The 24,566-nt window shown below is 38.9% G+C and overlaps 1 protein-coding gene and 1 long non-coding RNA gene across 2 annotated transcripts in view; one reads left to right on the top strand and one right to left on the bottom strand.

The window, feature by feature from the left end:
* Positions 1-20,433, top strand: part of DNAJC5B (DnaJ heat shock protein family (Hsp40) member C5 beta) — a 68,541-nt gene extending 48,108 nt beyond the window's left edge. Inside the window, exons 6-8 of the mRNA XM_036338507.1 lie at positions 10,183-10,396; positions 13,707-13,878; positions 19,394-20,433. Of these exons, the coding sequence (XP_036194400.1) occupies positions 10,183-10,396; positions 13,707-13,878; positions 19,394-19,488 (481 nt within the window). The 3' untranslated portion in view covers positions 19,489-20,433. The remainder of the gene's footprint in view (positions 1-10,182; positions 10,397-13,706; positions 13,879-19,393) is intronic.
* Positions 1-24,566, bottom strand: part of LOC118670931 — a 95,345-nt gene that overhangs the window by 63,229 nt on the left and 7,550 nt on the right. The gene's annotated exons all lie outside the window — the stretch shown is intronic.

Here is a 24,566-nt window from a genome sequence, read left to right on the forward strand (position 1 = left end):
AATCATGGCTTCACTCAGCAGATGTTACTTGCCATATACCATAGACCTTTAGCTATGCCTGATGGACTAGGTGCTTAATAACTAGTTGGTGAATAAATGCATGTATGAAGGCATAAATGAATAAATGCAAGAAAAAGCAATGCTTCCTGGGTGCTTTAGCAATGGGGGCCAAATCAAATAATCTAATACACTCATAAGGAAATTATGTGAACATAAATTTGAAAGCAAGAATATGAAGATACAATACTGTTTGACCTCAATGAAAAGTGTTACACCTATTGCATACCAAAATGTTTCTTAATTCTGCTTTATGTCTTAAAACAAAAGCATCTATAATAATAAAAGCATAATATGCTAATTAGACCTGATGTCCTTCCAGACATCCTTCCGTCCTTCCAGATGAAGCCAGGGCTGCGAGGGAAGCCCGGGTCCCGGGTGCCTGCCAGCGGCCAGAGGGAAGCCCGAGTCCTGGTGACAGAGGGAAGCCAGTGCCGGCAGCCAGGGGAAGGAAGGCCTACTCTTGCATGAATTTTGCCCGTTGGGCCTCTAGTAAATAATAAGAGTACACTTTCAAAGGGATATGTTTCTATAAATTTTAATACATTTTAGTGAAATTGATATAGATATTAAAACTATTGATAGGTAGTGATGTCAGTGAAAATGATGGCATAAGGAACTCCATATTTCTGATCTTCCACAAAAGCTACAAATATCTGAAAAAAGCTGTCAGAATAAACCTTTTCAAACCTGGGGAAACTAACCAACTATAAGAGATTATTGAAAGAAATTGAAGAAGACACAAACAGAAAGATATTACATGCTCATGGACTGAAATAATTAATATTGTTAAAATGTCCATATTGCCCAAAGCAATCTACAGATTCAATGCAATCTCTATCAAATTCCAAAAGCACTTTTCACAGAAATAGAACAAAGAATCCTAAAACAGGTATGGAACCACAAAAGACCCTAACTAACCAAAGCAATATTGAGAAAGAAGAACAAAGCTGGAGGCAACATGATCCTTGACTTCATACCTTATTATGAAGCTACAGTAATCAAAACAGTATGGTATTAGCAGAAAAACAGACATACAGATCAATGAAGAGAGCCCAGAAGTAAATCTGCTTGTATAGTTCAATTAATTTATGACAGGAGCCAGGAATGTACAATGGGGAAAGGACAGTTTCTTTAATAAACTGAACAGCCACATGCAAAAGAATGAACTGGACCACTATCTTACATCATACACAAAAATTACTTCAAAATGGATTAAAGACTTGAATGTAAGAACTGAAACCATAAAATTACAAGACGGAAACATAAGTGGTAGGCTCCTTGACATCAGTCTTGGCGATGATTTTTTTGGATTTGACACTAAAAGAAAGACAACTAAAGCAAATATAAGCAAGTGGGATTATATCAAACTACAATGTTTCTGCAAAGCAAAGAAAACCATCAAGTAAATGAAAAGGCAACCTACTGAATGGGAGAAAATATTTTCAAGCTATATATCTGGTAACAATTTAATATCATTCATAGCAAAATAAACAAAAACCCATCTGATTAAAAAATGGGTGAAGGATCTGAATAAACATGGTTTTCCAAAGAAGACATACACCTGGTACATGAGGTGCTCAATATCACTAATCATCAGGTAAATAATAATACCAAGTGGTATTTTAACTTTTCAAAAGTTTAAGTATTTTTAACTCTGATATTAAAAACATACTCAAGCATAATGCCTCATAAAGCCAAGTAAAAATCTGGGATTATTTGCCAGGGAATCATTGAAGTACTGTGGAGTCACTGTCTTGACCACCACTAGAGGTCAGCACTTGACTCTCAATGTGTTTCTACATGATGGAAAAGACCAATTCTCTGAAACAGATCACCATTTATGGTTCCTATTGTTGTCTCATGCAATCTGTCTTGAATCACGAATGTGACTGTGGATCCCAGACAACACCCAATTTCCGGGGTGAGATGCTCAGATATTCCATCTGTAAATTTGAAGAAATCATAGGACTGTGTAATGCGCCTTCAGGGGCCCTTTGCTTTTGGTATGATTCAATTACTTGAGTTGTACATTATGGTGTCAGGTGTTCAGAAATCATTTGCAGCAGAGGTAGTACTGGCATCATTATTTGCTATTTAAATTCTATTCTGTCCCTTGACACTACACTAATCCTGGACCAGTGGATCCTGCTTCCTTGAGTCCCATTAACACTCTCCTTTCAGCTCTCAGTAGCATATTGCATTTTTTTTTGTTGTTGTTAGAGCTTTTTGTAGGGAGTGAAACTGTACTGGGTACAAATACATGAAATGTTTGTAGAGGGTTTGAAAGATTTGAGGGCTGATCAAGGGAAAAGATGTGACCAAGAAAGCCAGTAACACACAACATGCTTTATTAGGCGGTGTTTCCACAGGATCACAGGAGAGGGGAAGCCCCTCACAGAATGAGACCTTTCAGAGACTAACAGCATGGGGCCACCCTCAGAATGGGAAACGGGCAAAGGCACACCCAACAGAGGGAGAAGGTGGGAAGGAGGCTCACTATCTAGGTGATGTCACTCAGAATCTTAGTGAGAAGTCTTGGGGTCAGAGAGCTCCAAAGGGCCGTGGCAGCTTGAATCTTATAACCACATGGCTGTATCTTATCAATGGCCAGCAGCTGTAGGGTGAGGTCTTGCAATATATAAAGCAGGCAGGCTCTAAAAAGCTAACAATCTTCTTGTTTGGGTTACTTTTAAAATACTTGAATGTATAAAAATTTGAGTTTGGCACCAGTAGGCTTTTGAGCTAATGGGTCTTAGCCTGCAATAAAGAAGTAAACAAAGGCCCTGGCTAGTGTGGCTCAGTTGGTTAGAGCATTGTCCCATGGACTGAAGGTTGCAGGTTTAATTCCTGGTCAGTGCACATATCTAGGTTGTGGGCTCGATCCCCAGGTGGGGCCCCGATGGGCCACAACCAATCAATGTATCTCTCTCAATTGATGTTTTTCTCGCTATCTCTCTCTCTTCCTCCCTCTCTAAAATCAATGTTTTAAAAAAAGAAATAAATGAACAACATAGGAGTCAACATAGAGGTGCTTTGACTCATTTATATAACAGTGGTTTAAAGCTTTTTTTTTTTTTTTATGAAATTTTTATTAAAACGTTTCTTACATAACCATACCATTATATTGGCTAGGCCACTAAAATATTCGTTGTGGTCCACATGGGGCCCGTAGGCCACAAGTTTGCTAAGCTTGAATTAGAGCATTAAAGATAAACTAGGCTGCAAACACACTGCCCCGATTGGTTCTTTCCACATCAAAACCATGAGCAAGACTCTATCCTCCCAGCACCACTCCTTTTCCCCCTGTACTTCTAGTACTTCCGTGAGAAATGGCCGCCTATCCTGATGTTCTCCCATCGGCTAACCCTGCTGCACGTCTGTCCTACCAGGATCTCTCATTCTTCTTGGGCCCTCCGTTTACCAGGCTTCCTATTAGTGCCTGGTGCTCAGGAATATTTGCTGAATTAACTGGCAGCATTAAAAGGCAGGGCCCCTAAGCAGCCACGGTAAGGTCTGACACATACATGTGCGCATCCACAGAGCTGCCCAGTCACGTTTTAGGATACGGCAGTGTTTTCCAAAATCACCACCTAAAGCGAAGATTGCATTAGCTCCATCCTTCACCACCCCAGGCTGTCCAGCACGCTTGCTCGGGGCTCTTTATTTATCCCACGACTCTGCGGGAATTCTAGCTCCAAAAGAACAAGACATTCTTTCAAGTGAAGAAACATCTGGTCCAGCTGGACCGAAAAAGAAGACTGAAGCGTCTGGAGCCGTTTGGGCCTCGGAACCATCCTGCCTGGAGAGAGAGCACCAGCTCCAGAGCCGGGCTGACTGTTCGGCGGCGTCAAGCGGTGGTGCACCCGGCCCATGGGAAGCGGCCGGAGCCACGCGCCTCGGCCCCGCGCCGGCACCACGCCCCGTGCCCTCGCGGTGGCCACCTGTGGTTTAAAGCTTTTTGCGCAGTTTATATTTGAATGAAGAAAACATAAACATACAAAGTAAGCAGAAGTTTCTGAATTAGGAGTTTCTGGTTATCACTGGCTAGGTAATTTGTATCAGTTCTCCCTTCTGCTGAGAACAACTAGAAAAACTAAAAGGAAAGTAAAGGAAAGTTATATTTCTAAATATATATCTTAAAATCATTTGAGAGTAAAGAATTACTGCTGACTAGGTCATAATATGGGAGAAAAGAAGCTGAGAGGCTGAGCAAGACTCTACAAAGAAGGAAAAGTTTGGACCCTAGCCCAACAAGAATGGGAATCTTGCAATTCTATTTAGATTCCCAAGTGCGGCACCTCAGGAGAAAGGGCAGCAAGGAAGTAAACCATCTGTGGTTGACAATGACTTTAGTGAGCCTCCCAAACTATGTCCCCTGGTATTCATGTCTTTGTGGAGTCCTTTTGAATCTGGCTGGTTCTCTGACCTGATTTCACCAACAGACGTGGCAGAAGTGATATTTTACTAAAACTTTAAAAGGCCTAACAGCTTCTACTTTTGCAATCTGGCTGAAGCTAGCCACTGAAAAAATATGACTACCCTGAGACCTTCATGTTGTGAGGCATCTCTCCTAGCCATGTGGAGAAGCAACATGGAGAAGCAAGTCCCCAGCCCACCGCCCCAGCTGAACTCTAGCTGCAGCCAGCACCACTTCCCAGCAGGTCACCGAGGCCATCTTGGAAGCAGATCCTTCGTCTCCAATTGAGTAGTCCTGGCCAAAGCCAGATACAGCAAGAAACTGCCCCTACCAAGTCCAACCCAATTATAACACTGTAGGCAAATAAATAAAATGCTTGTTGTTTTAAGCTACTAAATTTTACTGTAGCTTTATTACACATACACAGATCATGGAAACACCAGTATTGCATGGGTTGTAACCAAACTTTGAGCCACTGGTTGACCAAGAAAATCTCAATCCCTAATATTGGATTAAAATGATCCCAATTTTTGTATGTGCCTCCAGACATCTGAAAATAGGGAATAAAAATGCTGTCTGGTATAAGATAACATCTTAGTTCTCCAAATGCTTCTTTAAAAAAGTTTTTAAAATATGTATCTGGCACACAGAGATGATCAAGTACTCAAGCCAAGACAATATGAACAAGAATAGCAGAAATGAGAAAGTAGAAACAGAACTGTGGAAACCTCAGGTATTAAAATGATCAGATATAGATTTAAAAATAACTATCAGGATCAGGAAAGATAAATTACAACAATGAGAATTTTCAGAGAGAACTGAAAATTATGAAAAATATTTCAGATTTTTAAAATAAACAGATAAATTTTATAACTAAAAGATACAATGACCAAAATCAAGGACTCAAAGGTACAGTTTAACAGATTAGAGAACTGCCTGGAAGATAGGTCAGAAAAAATAGCCAGAAAGAATTAGAAAAGGAGAGGAAACAATGCAAGAAAGATAAAATATATAAAGGATCCATTAACATGGCCTTCGATAAATGCAATTGGAGTCTGAAAGGAGAGTAGAAAGAGAATTAAGGAGAACGCCATTTGAAAGCATAATATATGTGAACTTCCCAGGTTTGTGAATGATATCAATCCCTAAATACCAGAAGCCCAGTAAAAGCTAAGCAGAATAAAAAAAAATTATACCCAAGCACATCACATAAAAACTGCAGAAAATCAAAGAGGAAAAACCTGACATTCCAATCCCATGGAGATAGATTTGGACTAGAGCTAGAGCAACATGGTCAGAATCAAGTCTTAGGTGACTCAGAAACTGGTAGACTAGTAGGTAGATCTCACCTGAGTGTTAGGTGGTGTAAGAAAGAGAACTGGGAGGAACATGACAATTCTTAGAATTATTCCACTGCCTCAAAATAGATAGCTCTTAGGCGCCTTAGGAAATCGCAACTATAAACTTATGTTTGGCTTAGCTGTAATTCACTGAATTCACTATGCATTTCAGTTTATAGCTGTCATTGGGTTTTGAAGTAGATATTAAAGGCATTGTTGCTACTTCTAATATTAGTTATAGCTATACCAGTTTAACAAGTGACTAATGGGAGAGAGAGATTTAGAATTACAAGCTCTGATTTAATATGATGTCACTTTTAAGTATAAAATTAGAAATTATAAGAAATACATTTAAAACAAGTGAGTAAAGGTACATTTAAATGTACTCCAAGCACTTCCTTTCAACCTTAAATTCTACACATTTCTTGCTCCATAGACAATTCCTAAGGGGGTGGGTCACTGATCAACTATTTCCTTGAGCAACTGTGTAATTTTGGCAGCTGTCTCTGCTAGCCATATTTCCAGAGGATTCCTCAGAGCCAGGAGTATCTGCCAAGAGGAGTCAAAATGCTGCTGGCAACCAAGAATTGGACTTGTTACAAATGGAGGTGTTCCAGCTCTCTGACTTTGCCAACTCCATTGTTAGAGGAATGTGATAAATGGTTGAGAGCATCTGCCCTTGTGAGCTGACAATGATCCAAGCAGCTTAAAATATGACAGGAAGCCAGGCTTCTCTGGCCAACTCTTGGGCGGTGTGTATCAGTCTACAACTGAATACCAGAAACAAAGAAATGCATGTAAAGAGCCATTTCTCCAGGAATTTCTTTGTTTCTAAGCAGAAGTTAACAGCTCTTGCATTTGACTGGTCTGGACATGATCTCTGGAACTAGTAGGGAAAATGCTGCAATTGTATTCCAGGGCACAGAGTGAGAATTCCAGGAATATTGAGCCATTAAAATTAATGTGCTTAGAGAATCCACATGAGGTTTTTTGATGATGAATGTTGTATCATGGAAGTTGGAGGACTTTTTCTTCCTTTTCCCCCTTCTAATTTGTCATGAGCCATTTAAGGGAACAAACTCTAAACCTTCAGCTATTAAAACAAAAAACAAAACACAGAATCACCTATAATCCCAATGTACATCTATAAACCCAGTTAATTGTCCTTATAGATATAACCTTCCATTTTTCTTTCTTTTCTAAGAAAGCCAGAGTTAATGAAAAGATCCCAGGAGCCTATTTTTATGCTTTATTTTTCCCTATATAAAGACTTATACACAACTAGAGGCCTGGTGCATGAATTCGTGCATGGGTGGGGTCCCTCGGTCTGGCAGGTGATCAGGGCCAGTGATCAGGGCCATCTTGCTGGGGGGAGGGACCGCAGGAGGTTGGCTGTGGGAGTTCACTGACCACCAGGGGACAGTTCCTGTGTTGAGTGTCTGTTTCCTGGTGGTCAGTGCATGTCATAACAACCGGTCAACCAGTCGTTCGGCCATTTGGTCACTTAGGCTACTTATATATGTAGCCAAAGTAATGATGCATATATATCATATATATATATGGATATGGATAGATATGGATATATAGATATAGATTGTGTTTGTATATAGATGCATATGTTTATGTGTGTGTGGGGGGGTGCATGTCAAAGTCACTAAAGATTTCTACATAACTAAACCCAGTGATCAATTCTTAATCCTCATCATACCTAACCTGTCAATAGCATTTGACACATCTGACCTTCTTCAAATCCTTTGCTCACCTGGACCCCAAGATCCCATATTCTCTGGATTTTTTCCTTCTACAAGTTAGTCTTTCTTTTTGTCATCTCCTTTGCTGGTTCCTCCTTCCTATAGTTCAGTCTTTGGACTTCTGTTGGACCTACTCTCTTGGGAATCTTTTCCCGTTCCATGACTCTAAATACTATCTATCCGCTGAGAACTCCCAAACATACATGTCCCATAATTCTCATGTGATCTCCAGGCTCATAGATCTCTCTACCTCCATCTCCACTTGGAAGTCTAATAGGCATCTCAGAGGTGTCCAAAAGAGAATTCCAAATCCTAGCAAACCATTTCCTCCTACAAAAAAATTTCTTGCCAACCCGTTAACAGTAACCCTAAATTTCCCATTGCTCAGGCCAAATTTTTGGTTCATCCCTAGGTCCTCTTTTTCTTTCACATTTCACATCCAATCCAGCTACTCTTCAAAATATATCCAGAATCCAACCATTTCTCATTACATCCTCTACACTACCACACTGGTCTGAATCACTATAAACTTCTATAAGAGTCTCCCTGCTTTCACCTTTGTCCTCTCCAAGATTTGATGGTTCTTCTGAAACTAAAATCAGATCATACCACTCTCCTTCTCAAAACACTCCAATGGTTTCCCACATTAATTAGACCAAGAGCCAAGTCCTTACAATGGCCTAATAACATTCTGTGTGCCTTACTTTCTTAAGTTTAAACATATATAGGAGGCAGCATATTGGTGATTGAGAGCATGTGCTCAGGGTTAGATTGCCTGTGTTCAAAGCCTGGCTCTAATTGTTAGCTGTGTGACATTGGGTAAGTTACTTAACTTTTTGTTGGCTAAATTTCTTCATTTGTTAAATGAAATTATAATACCTATCTCATAAAGTTTAGTGAATAATAGTGAACTAATATTTATAACATCCTTACAATAGTGCTGGCATATAGTAAATATAAAAGTTTTTAAAAATGACAAAATAGGAATTTTGTGCTATTAGCACAAGATCTCATAATAAATTCTGCACATAAAAATGTCTTCAATGGTTCCATCTATAAGAATTTCTAGATAACCCAAACATCTCTCAAAAAGATGAAAAATGTTTTGGTTTATCAAATTTACAATGAACCATCATTGTTTTATTCTTTTTGTTTATCCTGAGGTCAAAGCTAGAATGGATTACATACCAAGATTTGTACTTTTAAATATTTTGGTACTTTTTAAGCATCCTAACACTGAGCTACTTTATTATTCTCTTACTTCCTAACCCAACAATACTTTCATTCATAAAATAAAGTAGTAAGTCCCCTACTTACTATATAGCTTGCTTTATAAGATATACTTTACTTTTCTGCCCTTATTATTGCATTAAAATAAAAACAATTTACTCTAAAAGTGATAAAATAAACAAAACCATATGGTGTATTCCTACATATACCTATGATAGGCACAGTAGGGAGAATAAGTCATGTGGACTTTCCAGTAGAGAGTCATAAAATTGACTCTGTATTGGAAAAACTACTATAGACTCAATTCTATACATGTCTTTAATCAATATTTAAATCTCTCTGGAGAGGGCTACCAGCCAGAGCCTGACTATTACAAAGCTCACTTCTTACATCTATTTTACAGTTTTATTTGTACTTGAGTATAACTGAAGATAAAAAAACATTTCCAATCAGCCCCCCCCCCCCCCACCCGCCACATACACACACTAGGCAGCACAACAGCACAATGCATACTCACACCCTTTACAAACTACTTTATGGTCCACAGAGATAGGGCCTTTTACTCACAAGGAAATTTCTATGGATTATTTGAAGTGGAAAGACCTATTTGAAAAGAGGTAAAATATACATTTGAATACAAGGGAAGTCACAGTATTTATTCAGAAAAACAAAAGGGATTTGTGGAAGATTTGTTGAAGGGGTTATAATGTATCTATTTAAGGAAATATAAATTAGAAAAATGTTTGATAGGTGAATTTAACTTTTAGAATATGTGATGTGTAGATTTGTTAATTCTGGAAAATTCTTCGAGTTGTAAATGAAATTTTTGGTGTAAACTGGTCCTGTTGCTCTTACAGTCCCATGCATTTGCATGTTGAGGTGGGGTACTGATCAGCTTCTAGGTAATAATAAACTTCAAATATTTGCCAACAGCAAGATGTCTCAGCCCCAACAACCATGCATTTGAGAATCCCTTTGAGGATATGAGAGGAGAAACAATACTATTGTACCTGCACATTAGAAACAAGAGACATTTAATTAGCACCTGCTCAGTTAAATCAACATTATAATTTCACAGTATTTATTTTTTTAATCCTCACCCAAGGATATTTTTTCCCATTGATTTTTAGAGAGAGTGGGAGGGAGAGGGAGAATAGAGAGAAACATTGATGTGAGAGAGACACCGATGTGAGAGAAAGACACATCAGAATAGAACCTGGGACCCTTCAGTCCACAAGCCGACCGACGCTCTATCCACTGAACCACACCAGCTGGGGCTCATTTCATAGTATTAGATCTATAAAGGATGTACAAATGAATAGTGCCCTTCTAAAATGCCATTGTAATTCTTGTCAAATGACATTTCCCTTACTTTTTTTAAAAGAAAGTTGGCCCTGAAACACCATCCAGACAAGAACCCAGATGACCCAGCTGCTGCTGACAAGTTTAAGGAAATCAACAATGCCCACACCATACTGACTGACATGTCCAAGAGAATCATCTATGACAAGTACGGCTCGCTGGGACTCTATGTGGCCGAGCAATTTGGAGATGAGAATGTTAATACCTACTTTATGCTGTCAAGTTGGTGGGCAAAGGTGAATCCTATTTTTTTTTCCCCTTCAGAACCAATTTCCTGTTAGATCATGATATTATTCACGCTTTTAGACTCGATTTCAAAGAAAGCCTAACCTTATATATTATTAAACTCTTGTAAATAAAAGGAGATATAGCTTTGATGGAAAATTGTTATTTGAGGATTGTTTTTGCTTTAGTTCATCAAATGATTGTAATATACAGCACGACTTAAAATACTTCCAGACATTAATTATATTTGCATTTGAAGCTTCAGGTTAATTCTGACTGCCTTCTCCTCCTCCATAGTGACTAATTAAGAACTAACTCATTGCTCAAAACGGAAAATAATTTATTAGTGTGACGACTGCCCAATAAATTATTATTAACAAATTTAGCCATGTACTTTACTATTCATAGCACAGAATACATCAGCAAACACAATACTTGGGGGAGTATGTGGTAATGATGTCATGGGCTCACGTGGAGCCTGTGGTGAGGTAGTAAAGGAAATTTGGGGGGAAGGGGGACATTAAGTAGTGGAGGAGAGGGAGTTGGAGAGACAGAGAGAAGGAAGGAGAGAAAAAAGACATCTGGTCAAGAAAGGCAACATTTTAAAGGACTTAGTGCAATCAGAACTGATTTTTGACAGTAATTTTGTGCAGTTTCCTAGGAATCCCTACTATATGTATGTTTGGTGATGGTTTTATATTTGTTTATGAGTTTTAATATCTTCTGATAAAAATGTATTTGCATATGAACATATATATAGACCACCAGCATATTATTGGACAATTCACATACATGTGAGCAGTTCACACATTTTGTGAAATCATATGAACTTACATTCATGAGTTGTAATTAATAATTTATAAAGCTGCCAATTTCCAAAAAGGCATGTTCTGTGGTATTCTGATTGCTACTTTCTCCCACTAAAATAAATATTGCTAAATTGAAGAGTTTTATATATGCAGGAAGAGAATGTTTTTGTACACAAGCATGGAGAGAGTCTGCAACTTCAAGCCTCATTTGCCTCCTGCAGTCCCATACTTCCTTTTCTTGGGGATAACTAGGATTCCCACTAAGACCCCCTTTCTCTATTGTTGAACTTGGGAGGGAGACAATTGCCAAGTAGATCTGGAACTTGGAATGAGAGTGTACTTACTGACAATGTCATTTCTGATGATAGATTAAACATTCATATAACAGTATGGGCTTTTTGTGGGCTTGCCCGGGGACCTAACCTCCAGGCATGACACTTCTCCCATAGGAAGGCCCATCTGTAGTTCTAGATTATTTGCACACTAGCATCTGATTGCATATGGGAGCCCACCTGCATAAAAATGAGAATAGGTTTCTTTGCTCAGGAAGTTGACAAAATTGATCAAAATTCATAGACAAGCAGATGTCTAGTAGTATAAGCGGTATATAAAGTAATTTTTGATGTGGCTTTTTAAAAATAGGGCTACAAAAAAAAATAAATAAAAATAGGGCTACAAAAAATTCTACCTTCCCCTTCTGCTTGTGCCAAAGCCTACTTGCACAGTGCCCATGAGAGTGGCCTGGCACACAGTGACCATGTATTAAGTATGCACTGTATGAATAAATCTGTACTACTGAAATATTCATCTTAAAAACATTGGACGCCTACTTGCACCTAGTACTGTGCTATGCACTGGAAGGGATAAGACAAGACAAACAATCTAGTTTGAAACAGCTAAAGAACAAAACAGTATATGAATTAAAGAAAATTTTCAGAGAAGTGGAAAATCTGGCAATTGCACAGTAAAAAGTTTTAAAAGGATGAAAGGAGGAGCTTGTTGGGGCAATGACTCAAGAGAACTGCACAGGAGGGTCTTAGAGGCAGTTGTCGAGGAGGAAGGTTTTGCAGGTTTGTTTTTTCAAAATATATTTTTATTGATTTCAGAGAGGAAGGGAGAGAGAAAAAGAGATAGAAACACCAATGATAAGAGAGAATCATTGATCAGCTGCCTCCTGCTTGCCCCACACTGGAAACCAAACCCACAACCCAGGCATTGCCCTGACTGGGAATTGAACCATGACCTCCTGATTCATAGGTAGATATTCAACCAAGGAGCCACGCCAGCTGGGCTGCAGTTTTATTTTTAGAGTAATTTACCTAAGTCTATGAAAATGTAGAGTATTAAGAGCAAAAAGATGGTAGGTGTGAGGGTGTAACTAAAGCTCCCTCACTCCAAGCCACCCCACAACTCCCTCACTCCAAGCCACCCCACAACGGGGGACAGAGTCAGATAGATGGAGTGCTGGGCTGGGAAGCCAGGATGGGGCAGGTGAGGTTCCTCAACCTAAGTCTTAAGTCACCTTAAGTCACTGAAGAATTGCAGACACACACAGTGATCTTTATCCCCTTTGTTCCTTTTATTAGATAAAAATGTGCATTCTGATTCAAAGATGTATAAACCACTTAAGCACCACTGTGGTGGAAGTTTGTATGGAGTATAAAGGGGGGGGTGGTCAGAAAACATGTCAGGGAGAGGGTCTTTGAGATGACTCTGAAACACGGAGTGGGTAATTGTTACATGGCTAGGTGAGTACATCTAGGCAGACAATTCCACAGGGAGAGCAAAGCTATGGCAGGAACAGCGCAGGCTGGTGCAGGAGAAGGGTTGGCAAAGGCCAGATGGCCATAATAAGTAGCTCCAGCCTTATCTGAGAGGCAGCAGAAGTAGCTGCATGGGTTCAAGAGAATATATGTATTTCAGGAAGCTCCAGCAGCAACCCATAGGGTGGATTAGCAGGAGGTAGGGAAGCCAGTTACGATGTTACTGAAACATCCAAAACAGAGGTAACAGGACCTGTTCTAAAGCCCTGCCAGCCAGGATAGAGACAGGGGAGAGGGTAAGATATACTGAGGAGAGAAAGTCTGCAGAGACCAAGAGGAATGTGGGTGGGGGAGGGGAAGCTATCAATAGCTCCTCTGGTGAGAATGATTCTGTCCCCTTGGTTAGATCATGAGACCTGTAGATTTTTTGCTTGTCGGTTGGTTGGGTTTGTTTGGTTTGGTTTACTCTTAATAATGATCACCATACTTAAGAATAACGAAGAAAATGTCATGCATCATTACTTTGGCTACAAGACATTTCCTCTGGGTTTTAACTTACTAGGTAAAACTCTATGTGGAATGTGTTTCCAAGGAAATGAAAAAAAATTGCATGCAATAAGGATGAGCGTGCAGGGTGAACTGCAATGTCTTCAGGTCTCTGGAGGTACATGAATGAGTACACACTTGATTTCTGGAGTTTCACATACCCCACTACCCCTTACCCATTTTGCTTTTCCTGTTTCTCCTAGACCCTGTTTGTCATTATTGGCCTCTTGACCGGCTGCTATTTTTGCTGCTGTCTATGCTGTTGTTGTAACTGTTGCTGTGGACACTGCCGGCCCAAATCATCGGAGCCAGAAGAGGACTTCTATGTGTCCCCAGAGGATCTTGAGGAGCAGATCAAGACTGACATGGAAAAAGGTAGAGTAAGATGAGAGCAGAGGCAGTGGGTGTCCCTTCATAGGCCTGGCCACGCACCAGGTCCCATGGTGACGGTTATCACAAAAGTGAGAGAAATTCATCAACCAAGTTGGGAGAACCCCATAGACCAGCGGTTCTCAACCTGGGGGTCGAACGGCCCTCTCACAGGGGCCGCCTAAGACCACCAGAAAACACCTATAATTACATATTGTTTTTGTGATTAATCACTATGCTTTAATTGTGTTCAATTTGTCACAATGAAATTGGGGGTCACCACCACATGAGGAACTGTATTAAAGGGCTGCAGCATTAGGAAGGTTGAGAACCACTGCCATAGACTGTCAGCTTTGGTACTTCTTTTGCAGAGGATGAAAGAATAGTTACTTTTAGCAGCAACAGAGAAAAACAGAGCCTGACACCATTAGAAAGAAATCATGAAATATGCTGATCTAGTACAATATGCAAAGCTAGTATAATTCATGGTCTCATTACAAGAGTGTGAGCTCTGGGTTCAGGGAGGATTGGGAGTGCCCAGGGGTAGGAGAACCAAGGTAGAAATTTCTCCCAGAAGAAGCATTGCAGCCTGTTTCTTTAGGATCTTTATTCAAATAGAAGGGAATGGACATCAAGAAAAGTCAGCAACCTGTCACTTTTCTTCTTTTTGATTATTTTATAATGAGTTTTGGGTAGATTTGGGGGAGCATAGTCTTTTTCCCCTGGAAATGTAGCTTCCTTCCAAACCTATACTTTAGAGCTTGCCCTAAACCAGCATCAAGAATATTGTCCTATGTAAACAGGGCTATTTCCTTTGTTAAACCACCCCCACATGTCTATATATGTATATATCCACATATATATATGTACATATCCATGAAATATTACTTGATTCTTCAAATTCACTTTGCCTAGAAATAACGAAAAAAATGTAGCAAATGATAAAATCTCACAGAATTTACACCACCAGAAATATTTCACATTCTCTGAAAAATGATTTTGTTTAAACAAGCTGGAGTCAAACCTGCCATTGTCCTTTATCTTGTAGCCATAATTTTACTGTCATTTTCTCCTGTAGAATGCATCATTATTCTGAATTATGGACTATCACTAAATCACAAAGAACCCTGGACAGCCAAATAAGAGAATTACTTGGTAATTCAGACAGTGGCCCAGTGTTGGCATAACTGTTGAAATTGGGAATGGTGCACTTTGGACTGCACCATACTCTGATTCTTTGCATCACAATGAAACAAATTTCATGACATCAAGCAGCAGACTGCTTAAAGGCTTGCATGCATCTTTTGTTCCCAATCAAATGTGATGCTAAGTAGTATCCAGTTACTATCCACCCTGACTCCAGCTTCAAGGAAGGAGTCTTTAATCATGTGAATCATGCTTAGTCTTACACCATTTTAGGATTGGGGGGTAGGGGGGCAGTCAGAGAGGATGGAAGGGATTTCCCTGTAACCTGTGACCCCTTCTTATGGGGACCGCTGGGTGATCAGTCTAGCAAATGATGGTTGCTATTACAATTTTTTATTACTGTCCCTGGAGTCAAAGTATGGGCCCACAGTGAAATGTGATCATAAGTTTCCTTTGCCTTATTTGGGATATAAAAGAACAAGTCTTTTAATGGAGGCATAAATATCAAAAAGCACAAGCAAGCAGTATTACTCATACATGGGTTAAAAAGAGATACATATATGCAAACTCCTCTTCAGAAAAGGGCCAGTGAATGGCCTTGGCACATCTTGTTTAAGAATGATGAGCTCAGTGTATTAATCCTAACTGCTCTTTGAGGCAGGTAAAATGTTGAAAGATCATGTCAGAGGTCTCTGGTCCCATAATTCATAGCATCTCCCATAATATCCATCAATCCTATCCAGTACTCACTCACTGACAGAGGATAGGAAGGAGAGCACTGTCATTATCATCCACTGTAAAGAGCAACTTTAACTTGTCGTTTATACTGTGGAACCCAAAACTAGGTGAATTGAACTTAGGTATCACAAATCCAGTGTCCACACGTCTTTGAAAAGCCTCAACGTTTTTCCTCTTTTAATTTTTAAAATTCTGACTGGGGCTGGGGATGGAATCTGCAACCCAAGTACATGCCCTTGACCAGGAATTAAACCTATGAATCTTTGGTGGTGCGTGGGCTGGTGCTCTAACTACTGAACACACCAGCCAAGGCAAAGTTTTCCCTCTTTTAAATTAGATCAAAGTTCCAAAGGTCATTTCAGCGGACCTTCTTTGCAGATTTCTTTTCTGGAACAGAAATTCATCCTCGGTGCCAAATTCCACCCAGGTTTCCTTCCTGCAGGGTGACTGGTGATAAATCTATGTGTCTCTCACTGTTCTCAGTTCTGATGCCCCCCAGAGCTATCAATTCCATTGCAGAGGTCAGATTCTAGACTAAGTAAATTATTATCACATTTTACTGTATTACTAAGTATCACATGATCTCACTTATAAGTGGAATATAATGAACAAAATAAACTGACGAATAAAATAGACCACCCTCCCAAAGAAGATTTAGCCAAGAGAAAAAAGTTTTATTCCACTCCTAAATACTTAAAAGCTCCAATGCAGAATTAATCCAGGTTTTGTAGGGCTTTAAACTTATACAATTTGGGGACAGTCCTCTTTATGAAAAAGAACACAAAATTACAAATGCAAAATTAAATTCAGAAAGTAAATATTTATTTAGAATGAGAAGAAGAAATCACAACAAACTGCAAAGCTTAAAAACTGACAGATAGCCCTGACTGATTTGGCTCAGTGGATAGAGCGTCAGCCTGAGGACTGAAAGGTTCCAGGTTCGATTCCGGTCAAGGGCATGTACCTTAGGTGGTTGTGAGCACATCCCCAGTAGGAGGTGTGCAGGAGGCAGCTGATCAATGTTTCTCTCTCATCGATGTTTCTAACTCTCTCTCTCTCTTCCTCTCTGTAAAAAGTAAATAAAATATATTTTAAAAAACTGACAGATAACATAAATATCACAAAATCTAGAAAAACAGCAATAGTTTAATTAAGTGCCTGGCACATCTCTATAATACTTTTACCCTATGCTTTCTGGGTGCATATTCTTTGCTTGCCTCTTCACTGAACAATACTTTCATAATATCATTTTCTGTAAGAAGAATAGAAAAATAATTCTTCTAGCATGTTTGATCAATTTGTTTTTATGATTGTAGATGAGAAAAGTTACAGTTTTGCAACTCATTATTGCTAATGTCTAAATTTTTAGGGATTGTTGTCAAATCTGCGAAAATTAGTTGCTTTCATATATAACATAAAATTTGGAAAAAATTTTCCACACACCATTTTCTGACTGCACATTTCAAACCTTGTTTCCCCTCCATCACCCAATACTGCCAGGATAAGAGCCCACCGACACATTCATATTGTGTGACACCACCTTGAATCTTCGTGCCCCCTCAACAAGTGGATTGGCATACTGAGTTACAAGCTTATCCCTAAAGCCATCCCTATGCCAGTATGGCTACCAATAATTATACACAGAGTTGCTGCAAACCACAAAATCATATCTCACTAAACCCAAAGGAAACCTATCCCCAACTATATCTCCCCTTAACCGAATCTCCAAAATGTCTATAGCCCCTCTGTTGCCACTCATCAAGAAGAAAAGCATAATGGAGGAAAAGTAAAGTGGAAAAAGACAGTGTTTTGTTATGATGAAAACATTTTACTTTTGCAAATCTACAAAAAATGTGAACATATTTCTAGGGTCCCTGAAGCTTAACTTTCATTAACTGCAGTAAATCCACCACCACTGCTCCTCAGTCTAACATTTCATTATGAGAATTTATGCCTTATTTGAAGTGAAGTGCATTAGTTAGTTTCAGACTTTTATTCCACTAATTCAAAGACTTAATGTAGTTTACTGGTAAAATTAGCGCAATTTAAGGCTTGTGAGGATGTAAACGAAGATTCCATGTGAAGAATATACTGTCTGGACTCTGATCCTATTAATGGATTATGGTCTCTTCCACTCTGCAAAAGAAGACCCACTTAAAGTTGTTTAAGAAAATAGCTACTAGTCACTTGGATATCAAGTTACTCGTGACAACTGATAAGCAGCATACATCAAGATTTGAGTCCATTAGAAGGCACATGTAAGACATTGGAGCTTTGCTTATTTTATTTTGGTGATTCTGAAATAGAATAAAATATAGCAAACATATTCTCACTTAGAGGACTTTTTATTATCTTATGTTGGATCTAATCATAAAATCCTAAGATTTTAGAGTTGGAAGGAGTCCAAGGTGTCAACCCTCATCTCCCCACAATTTTTCTAGCAGACTGCGGCCCAACCTCATTTGAAAGCTACCAATGATGGGGAGGTTTGGGACCTTGTATGAAAAGTAAGACATACTCATAAAAATTCAACCACCACAGGCAGGTACAGAGTCAAAGAAAGGCAAGTTTATATAAACCTTCTGGCACCAGCTCCTCAAGGATCACAACTTAAAAAAAAATTTTGTGTAACTATAGGGGGTTTTGTTTGTTTTACAAAAATATTATAGCTACATATTGGGGTGTGTTTTTTTTTTTTTTTGCTGCTGCTTTGCAGAGAAAAAATTTTGATGAAAAATTTATTAATGTTTTTAATGGATTATGCTTTGATGTCATATCTAAGAACTCTTAGCTTAAGCCTATGTCATGAAGATTTTCTTCATTGTTTTCTAAAAGTCTTATGTTTAACATTTAGATCTATTCCCATTTTGAGCTCACTTTTGTATAAGGTGTGAGGTTTAGGTGGAGACTTTTCTTTTTTCATATAGAGGGAGTAGGAAGGGAAGTGAGAATCAGTGAAAAAGAGGAAGAATTTAATATCTTCCTTTGTGTCCTTTTTCTGGTTTTTAAAGCATGGTGAATGCTGAACAGCAAATGTAGTAAATGTCTCAACACAACTCAAGACTAACAAATTTCCTTGCAGATTTAGAGGTATGGTGATTTACAGAGCACAAAATCATTTTGAGTATTGGCTTTATGTAGGGAGCTTCCTATTAGACTCTTTATCTAAGCAAACTCTGGGTTTTGGTCTCTCTCCCGACGAGAGCCTTATATGATATTGTGCACTGCACAACTCTAGGGGGCATTTTTCCTATTATATATATAAATATAAATATATATATATAAATATATATATTATATATAATATATATATATATTATAGTCTATATGATATGTAGTGGGTCTATCCTCATTCCCATAAGATATTAAAAACTAAACCAAGTTCAGCAATTGCCTCAAACAGAAAACTGGGTTCAGTGCTTTGGTTTTATATTTCTATAATTGATAGAACTCATAGAAGAGTAAGGACAGTGTCTCCTCCCTTCTGAAGTCCTTTAAATGATAACCATCCTCAATATCTTACGAGTTGAATTGATTTGCCAATCATCATTTCAACAAAAATATCCACCACTTGCCCCATTAAAGAAAACATAGCATGATAAGAGGATATTTATTGTTTTGCTTTGTTTATTTTTAGATTTGGACTTTCCAGTTGTTCTTCAGCCTACAAATGCAAATGAGAAAACACAGCTAATCAGAGAAGGACCTCGAAGTTATTGCACAGACTCTTAATATTGAGCCCGCTGAGGGTCTGCAGTACGTCCTCTTGGTTCAACCATGCCTCCAGGTGTCATGGGGAGAGGACAGGGGGCATGAAATGCTGTGAACTTTTCCACATTTGTATTTTATTTTTAGGTTAGGGAAAGATAACTTTCCCTACATAACTTTCTCAGTAAGCAGACTTACTCTTTGAGTAGAATTCCTAACGAAACATTCCATTTCAATGAATAAAGACTTGAAGAGTTGTTTGATGCTCCTTGCATGAGGTAAAGCAGTGGCGTGGGACAGGCTTTAGGAGCCTGCCCTTTATGGGAGCCAGAACTCACTCCTTACAGACTAAAACAATATTCTGAAACAAAGGCCACTTTCATCTAGTTAGCTAAATGCAATATTCATATTTTCCATAAATATCAGCAAAATATGTACGAGAACTTAGGAGGAATTTTGCATGTGTGGAGGTTTTTCACTGTCAATATTCAATATGGCTAGAGAAATATTTAAAGAGGCAGGAAGAAATTATTAGGTAAAAAAGACAAACCATATTATTTTAAAGTACATTTTTGAAAGATTTAAAATTTTAATTTGTTGAAAACTGGCAAATAAAACCAGGAAGAAACAGGTTTTGTGTGTACTTTTAGACTGGCATAAAAACAAAAACAAAACTCCAACCTGGTTCAATGTTATAAATGATCTGGAAAATCATTATGCGCTCAAGCCAGTCCCAAACAATGTGTTGATCATTTTTATGTAAAAATTATTTCTGCATAACTGACCTAGGTTAGCTAAACTAAAGAAAAACAACACGTGAGGTAAAGGGTAGAATTCTAAATTCTATAGCCTACATTTAAAGGCATATCACTTATCCCATTTTTGGTGGGATTAATTACATTGATGAGAAAATATTTATCTCTGTGCATGTAAAACATTTAAACTTAGAGGTCATCTTTACATTTCCTTATTTGATCCAGATATTCATTATGTACTATTTCTGAATAGTACAGCAGCAAAAGTGTTTGCTTTTCAAGGTCTTTCTTAGATCTTTCTATGACATTGTATTTTCAAGATCTTGTTGTGTTTTTATATGATATTATGAAATGTATTTTTTTCTGTTTCTTGTTCCCCTACCACCAATTAACAGTTAATTAAGGTTAAATATACATTGTGAGAATTGGTGTGATACCTCTTACAATTCTGATGTCATTAAAACTCTGCTCTAACTCTTGAGTTACTGGAATTTTTTTTAAATCAACAAAATCAAGTAGAAAGGGCCCTGGCTTGAAAGTAAAGAAACTTTCAAATCTCAGTTCTAATAAACTATCCCTTTGATCAAGTGAGATGAGAATAATATAGCTAACCTCCCTATGACTCTGTTTTCATATCTGTTGTCATCTTCAGTGAGACCAGATGAAAGAGTTGAGGTTAAAGAATGCTGACAAGTCAAGTGTTTAACAAATATAAGGTGCTCTTGCATAAATTTGTATATGTTGGTACTCATAGGAAAATGTGATGTGAATTTCTTCTATATATAAACTCTCACTCAACAAGACCTATGAACATACCAAATACTAACAGCCCAAGTGATGAGCTCAGTACTCTGAGATAAATAGCTCTACCTGTGGGTAATTTGAGTCATTATATTTCCTTCCTGAGGACTGCAAAGGTCAAGCCTATCCTATATAATAAAAGGCTAATATGCAAATCGACCAAATGGTGGAATGACCGGTTGCTATGATGTGCACTGACAACCAGGGGGCAGATGCTCAATGCAGGAGCTGCCCCCTGGTGGTCAGTGTGCTCCCACAGGGGGAGCGCTGCTCAGCCAGAAGCCGGGCTCATGCAGCAGTGGTGGTGGGAGCCTCTCCCGCCTCCGCAGCAGTGCTAAGGATATCCGACTGATGGCTTAGGCCAGCTGTCAGCTGGACATCCCCTGAGGGCTCCCGGACTGTGAGAGGGAGCAGGCCAGACTGAGGGACCCCCTGAGTGCATGAATTTCATGCACCAGGCCTGCACATAACAAAGCTCGGCTTCTCTTTCTCTCTCAGACCTCATTTTTCTCTCTCACACGGAGTTTTTTACTTCCACTCCCAGATTGCTCAGGGAGCTGGTACAAGAATGGTTAAGATGAGAAAAGGACATGAATCAGAATCAGAATCAAATAGTGAAATTAAATTCCTAAAGGGGTCCTGACCAATATTTCTCACAAAGGCTAGTTTTTAGTTACAGTGATGTGTGGCAAATGCAAGCACATGAATACCTATGAATGAGGAAATGAATTACACAGAATGTCCCTTAGCTATAGACACAAGGATCATCAACTCTTAATCTGAGGAGGGGCCACTTAAACATCTTTTGGGAGTCAAGGGGCAACAGCTGCCATCTGGAATCACCAGCAGTTATTCTGAATCCACAAACTTCTTAGCAGAGAAACATTAAGGAAAGAAGGGATATGCTGACCATGATCCTCAGCAATGGTTGCATGGCCCTGGTTCATGCAGGGTCGAATGAACTACCCACTTTAGTGGCTCACTACCTAATCCTGGTCTCCAGGCTACCTGAGTAGGGGATTTCATATAAAGTTTTATAATTCATCCATTTATTTTTGCTGTCTTACATTAGAACATAATAAAAATATGCATTTTTTTTCTTCACCAAAATATGCATTTCTTAATTCTTTGAGAATAAATGACATTCTATTTCTACATTTCAAATGACATGCAGGCTAAAACACAGTTGGTATGGCCTAGTCTGGATATACATGATCATCTGACCTACAGAGAGTTCCAATGAAGGCTACATGATCTCTGTGGTAGGCACAATAATGGCCTCCCAAAATACGCATGTCCTAATTCCCAGAATCTGTGAATATATCACCTCTCATGGTAAAAAGAACCTTGTAAATGTGATTATTAAGAACCTTGAGATGGGGTAATTATCCTGGGTTATGAAAGCAGGCTCAATCTAATCTCCTGGGTCCTTAAAAATGGAGAACCTTTCCTGGTTATGGAGTGGGAGAGGTGTGACTATAGAGGAATGGTCAGAAAAATGCACTTGAAGATCAGAGAATGGTCAGAGATATGATTTCAAGGGGGAAGAGGATGGGGCCATGAGTCAAGGTATACAGGCAGCTCTAAAAGCTGAAAAAGTCAAGGAAATGGATTCTCCTCTAGAGCCTCCAGAAAGAAACACAACCCTGTTACCACCTTGATTTTAGCGCAGTGACACTGTCAAACTTCTGACCTTCAGAAGTTTAGTAATGGGTCAGTGCTCCTCACTTGTTTCTTCATTGTCTCCTTGTCCCTTCTCTTCCCCATTTCTCAGTACTCTATCCCCTTCCCTGTCCCTCTCCCTCTCCCATTTCTACCTTTCTTCCGTTTGACCTTCATTTCTTTCTCTCCTTTTTTTTTTAAATTTTTTATTGGTTCTCAACCTTCTGGCCCTTTAAATACAGTTCCTCATGTTGTGACCCAACTATAAAATTATTTTCGTTGCTACTTCATAACTGTAATGTTGCCACTGTTATGAATCATGATGTAAATATCTGATATGCAGGATGGTCTTAGGTGACCCCTGTGAAAGGGTCATTCGACCGTCAAAAGGGTCGAAACCCATAGGTTGAGAACCGCTGGATTAAGGTATTACATATGTGTCTTTATCCCCCCATTGTCCCCTAAACATTTTTCTTTTTTATCTCCTAATCTCTCTGCTCACCACTGCCAACTCTCCACCTTAACCTTTGCTGGTCTTTTATTTATTTATTTTTAATAATTTTTTATTGTTGAAACTATTACATATATCCCCTTCCCCACCCCCCCATTGACCTCCTCCAGCCCGTCCCCCACCCCCTGCCCCAGGCCCTCACCACTCCATTGTCTGTGTCCATGGGTTATGCATATATGCATACAAGGTCCTTGGTTGATTACCTCCCACTCACCCACCCTCCCCCACCTTCCCTCTGAGATTCCACACTCTGTTCCATGCTTCCATGTCTCTGGATCCACTCCATTCATCAGTTTATTTTGTTACTTAGATTCCACATATGAGTGAGATCATGTGATACCTGTCTTTCTCTGACTAATTTCACTGAGCATGATACTCTCTAGGTCTCTCCATGCTGTCTCAAAGGCATTTACTGGTCTTTTAGATAAACTGAACTATTATAAATATAACACAACTGGTGGAGGAGGGAGAGATTGGAAATAGTCTGGGTAACGGAATATTCTTAAAGAAATGTCTTCCCCCTCCCCCCAACTTCAAGCACAAATAATCACAATGCTAATAGGGAAAGGGAGAACAAAATTACTTTTCAAACAATTCTCTGAGTGTACTGACGAATAGAAATAATTTATAATGACCACATTCATTATTTGAATGTATAGAAAGGTAATTTATTGAAACATTTTTTTTTTTTTATCTTTAGTGCTTCCATAGAATAGAGAAGTCCCTACTGCTAGAAACACAAAAGCTCCCAGAATCCTTGGTTTTTAAGGGAGGCTTAGCATTAAATTAATGCGAAAATTAAATATGTTAGCTCGGCAGCCAATCAAGGCTCTGATCCAATTACAGAGTTGTTTTTTTAAAGTTCAGCACCCTGCCCTCCCTTCTCACTGATATAAAGACAAATGTCCCTTTCCAGGGTAGTAGTCCTCCAAGCAGAGAAACCTCCTCCTGCTCTCCAAAAGCCCCCCTTTCCGTCTGTAGCCCTCCTACGCACCTAAGTCACATTAATCTTCATATTGTTCCTGAGCAGTTCTAGACTATGAAGCACCAAAAATTTAGATTATACCTATTTGGATAACCAGTTTCTGTTAAACACATCCATTTCCAAATTGTAGATGGCTCAAATTAGCATTGATTTCCAGAACTACATCTTACATCTGTATTTTGCACGGTGCTAAAAACAAAGTAGAAAACTAATAAGTACCTGTTAATTGATTAATTTTCTCAGAAATATACTATTTCTGAGAAAAGCTTTTTTCCTAAAAGGAGACTTAAACATCTTCAGTGCCAGATGAATGGGTAGAAGTGTGACACAACTTTTTGAAATTTTCATGCTGTTCCAGGGCTGTCCTCAAGAAGCAAAACTAAATTCC

The sequence above is a fragment of the Myotis myotis genome, unplaced genomic scaffold (genome assembly GCF_014108235.1).
Source record: "Myotis myotis isolate mMyoMyo1 unplaced genomic scaffold, mMyoMyo1.p scaffold_m19_p_16, whole genome shotgun sequence".
NCBI lineage: Eukaryota > Metazoa > Chordata > Mammalia > Chiroptera > Vespertilionidae > Myotis > Myotis myotis.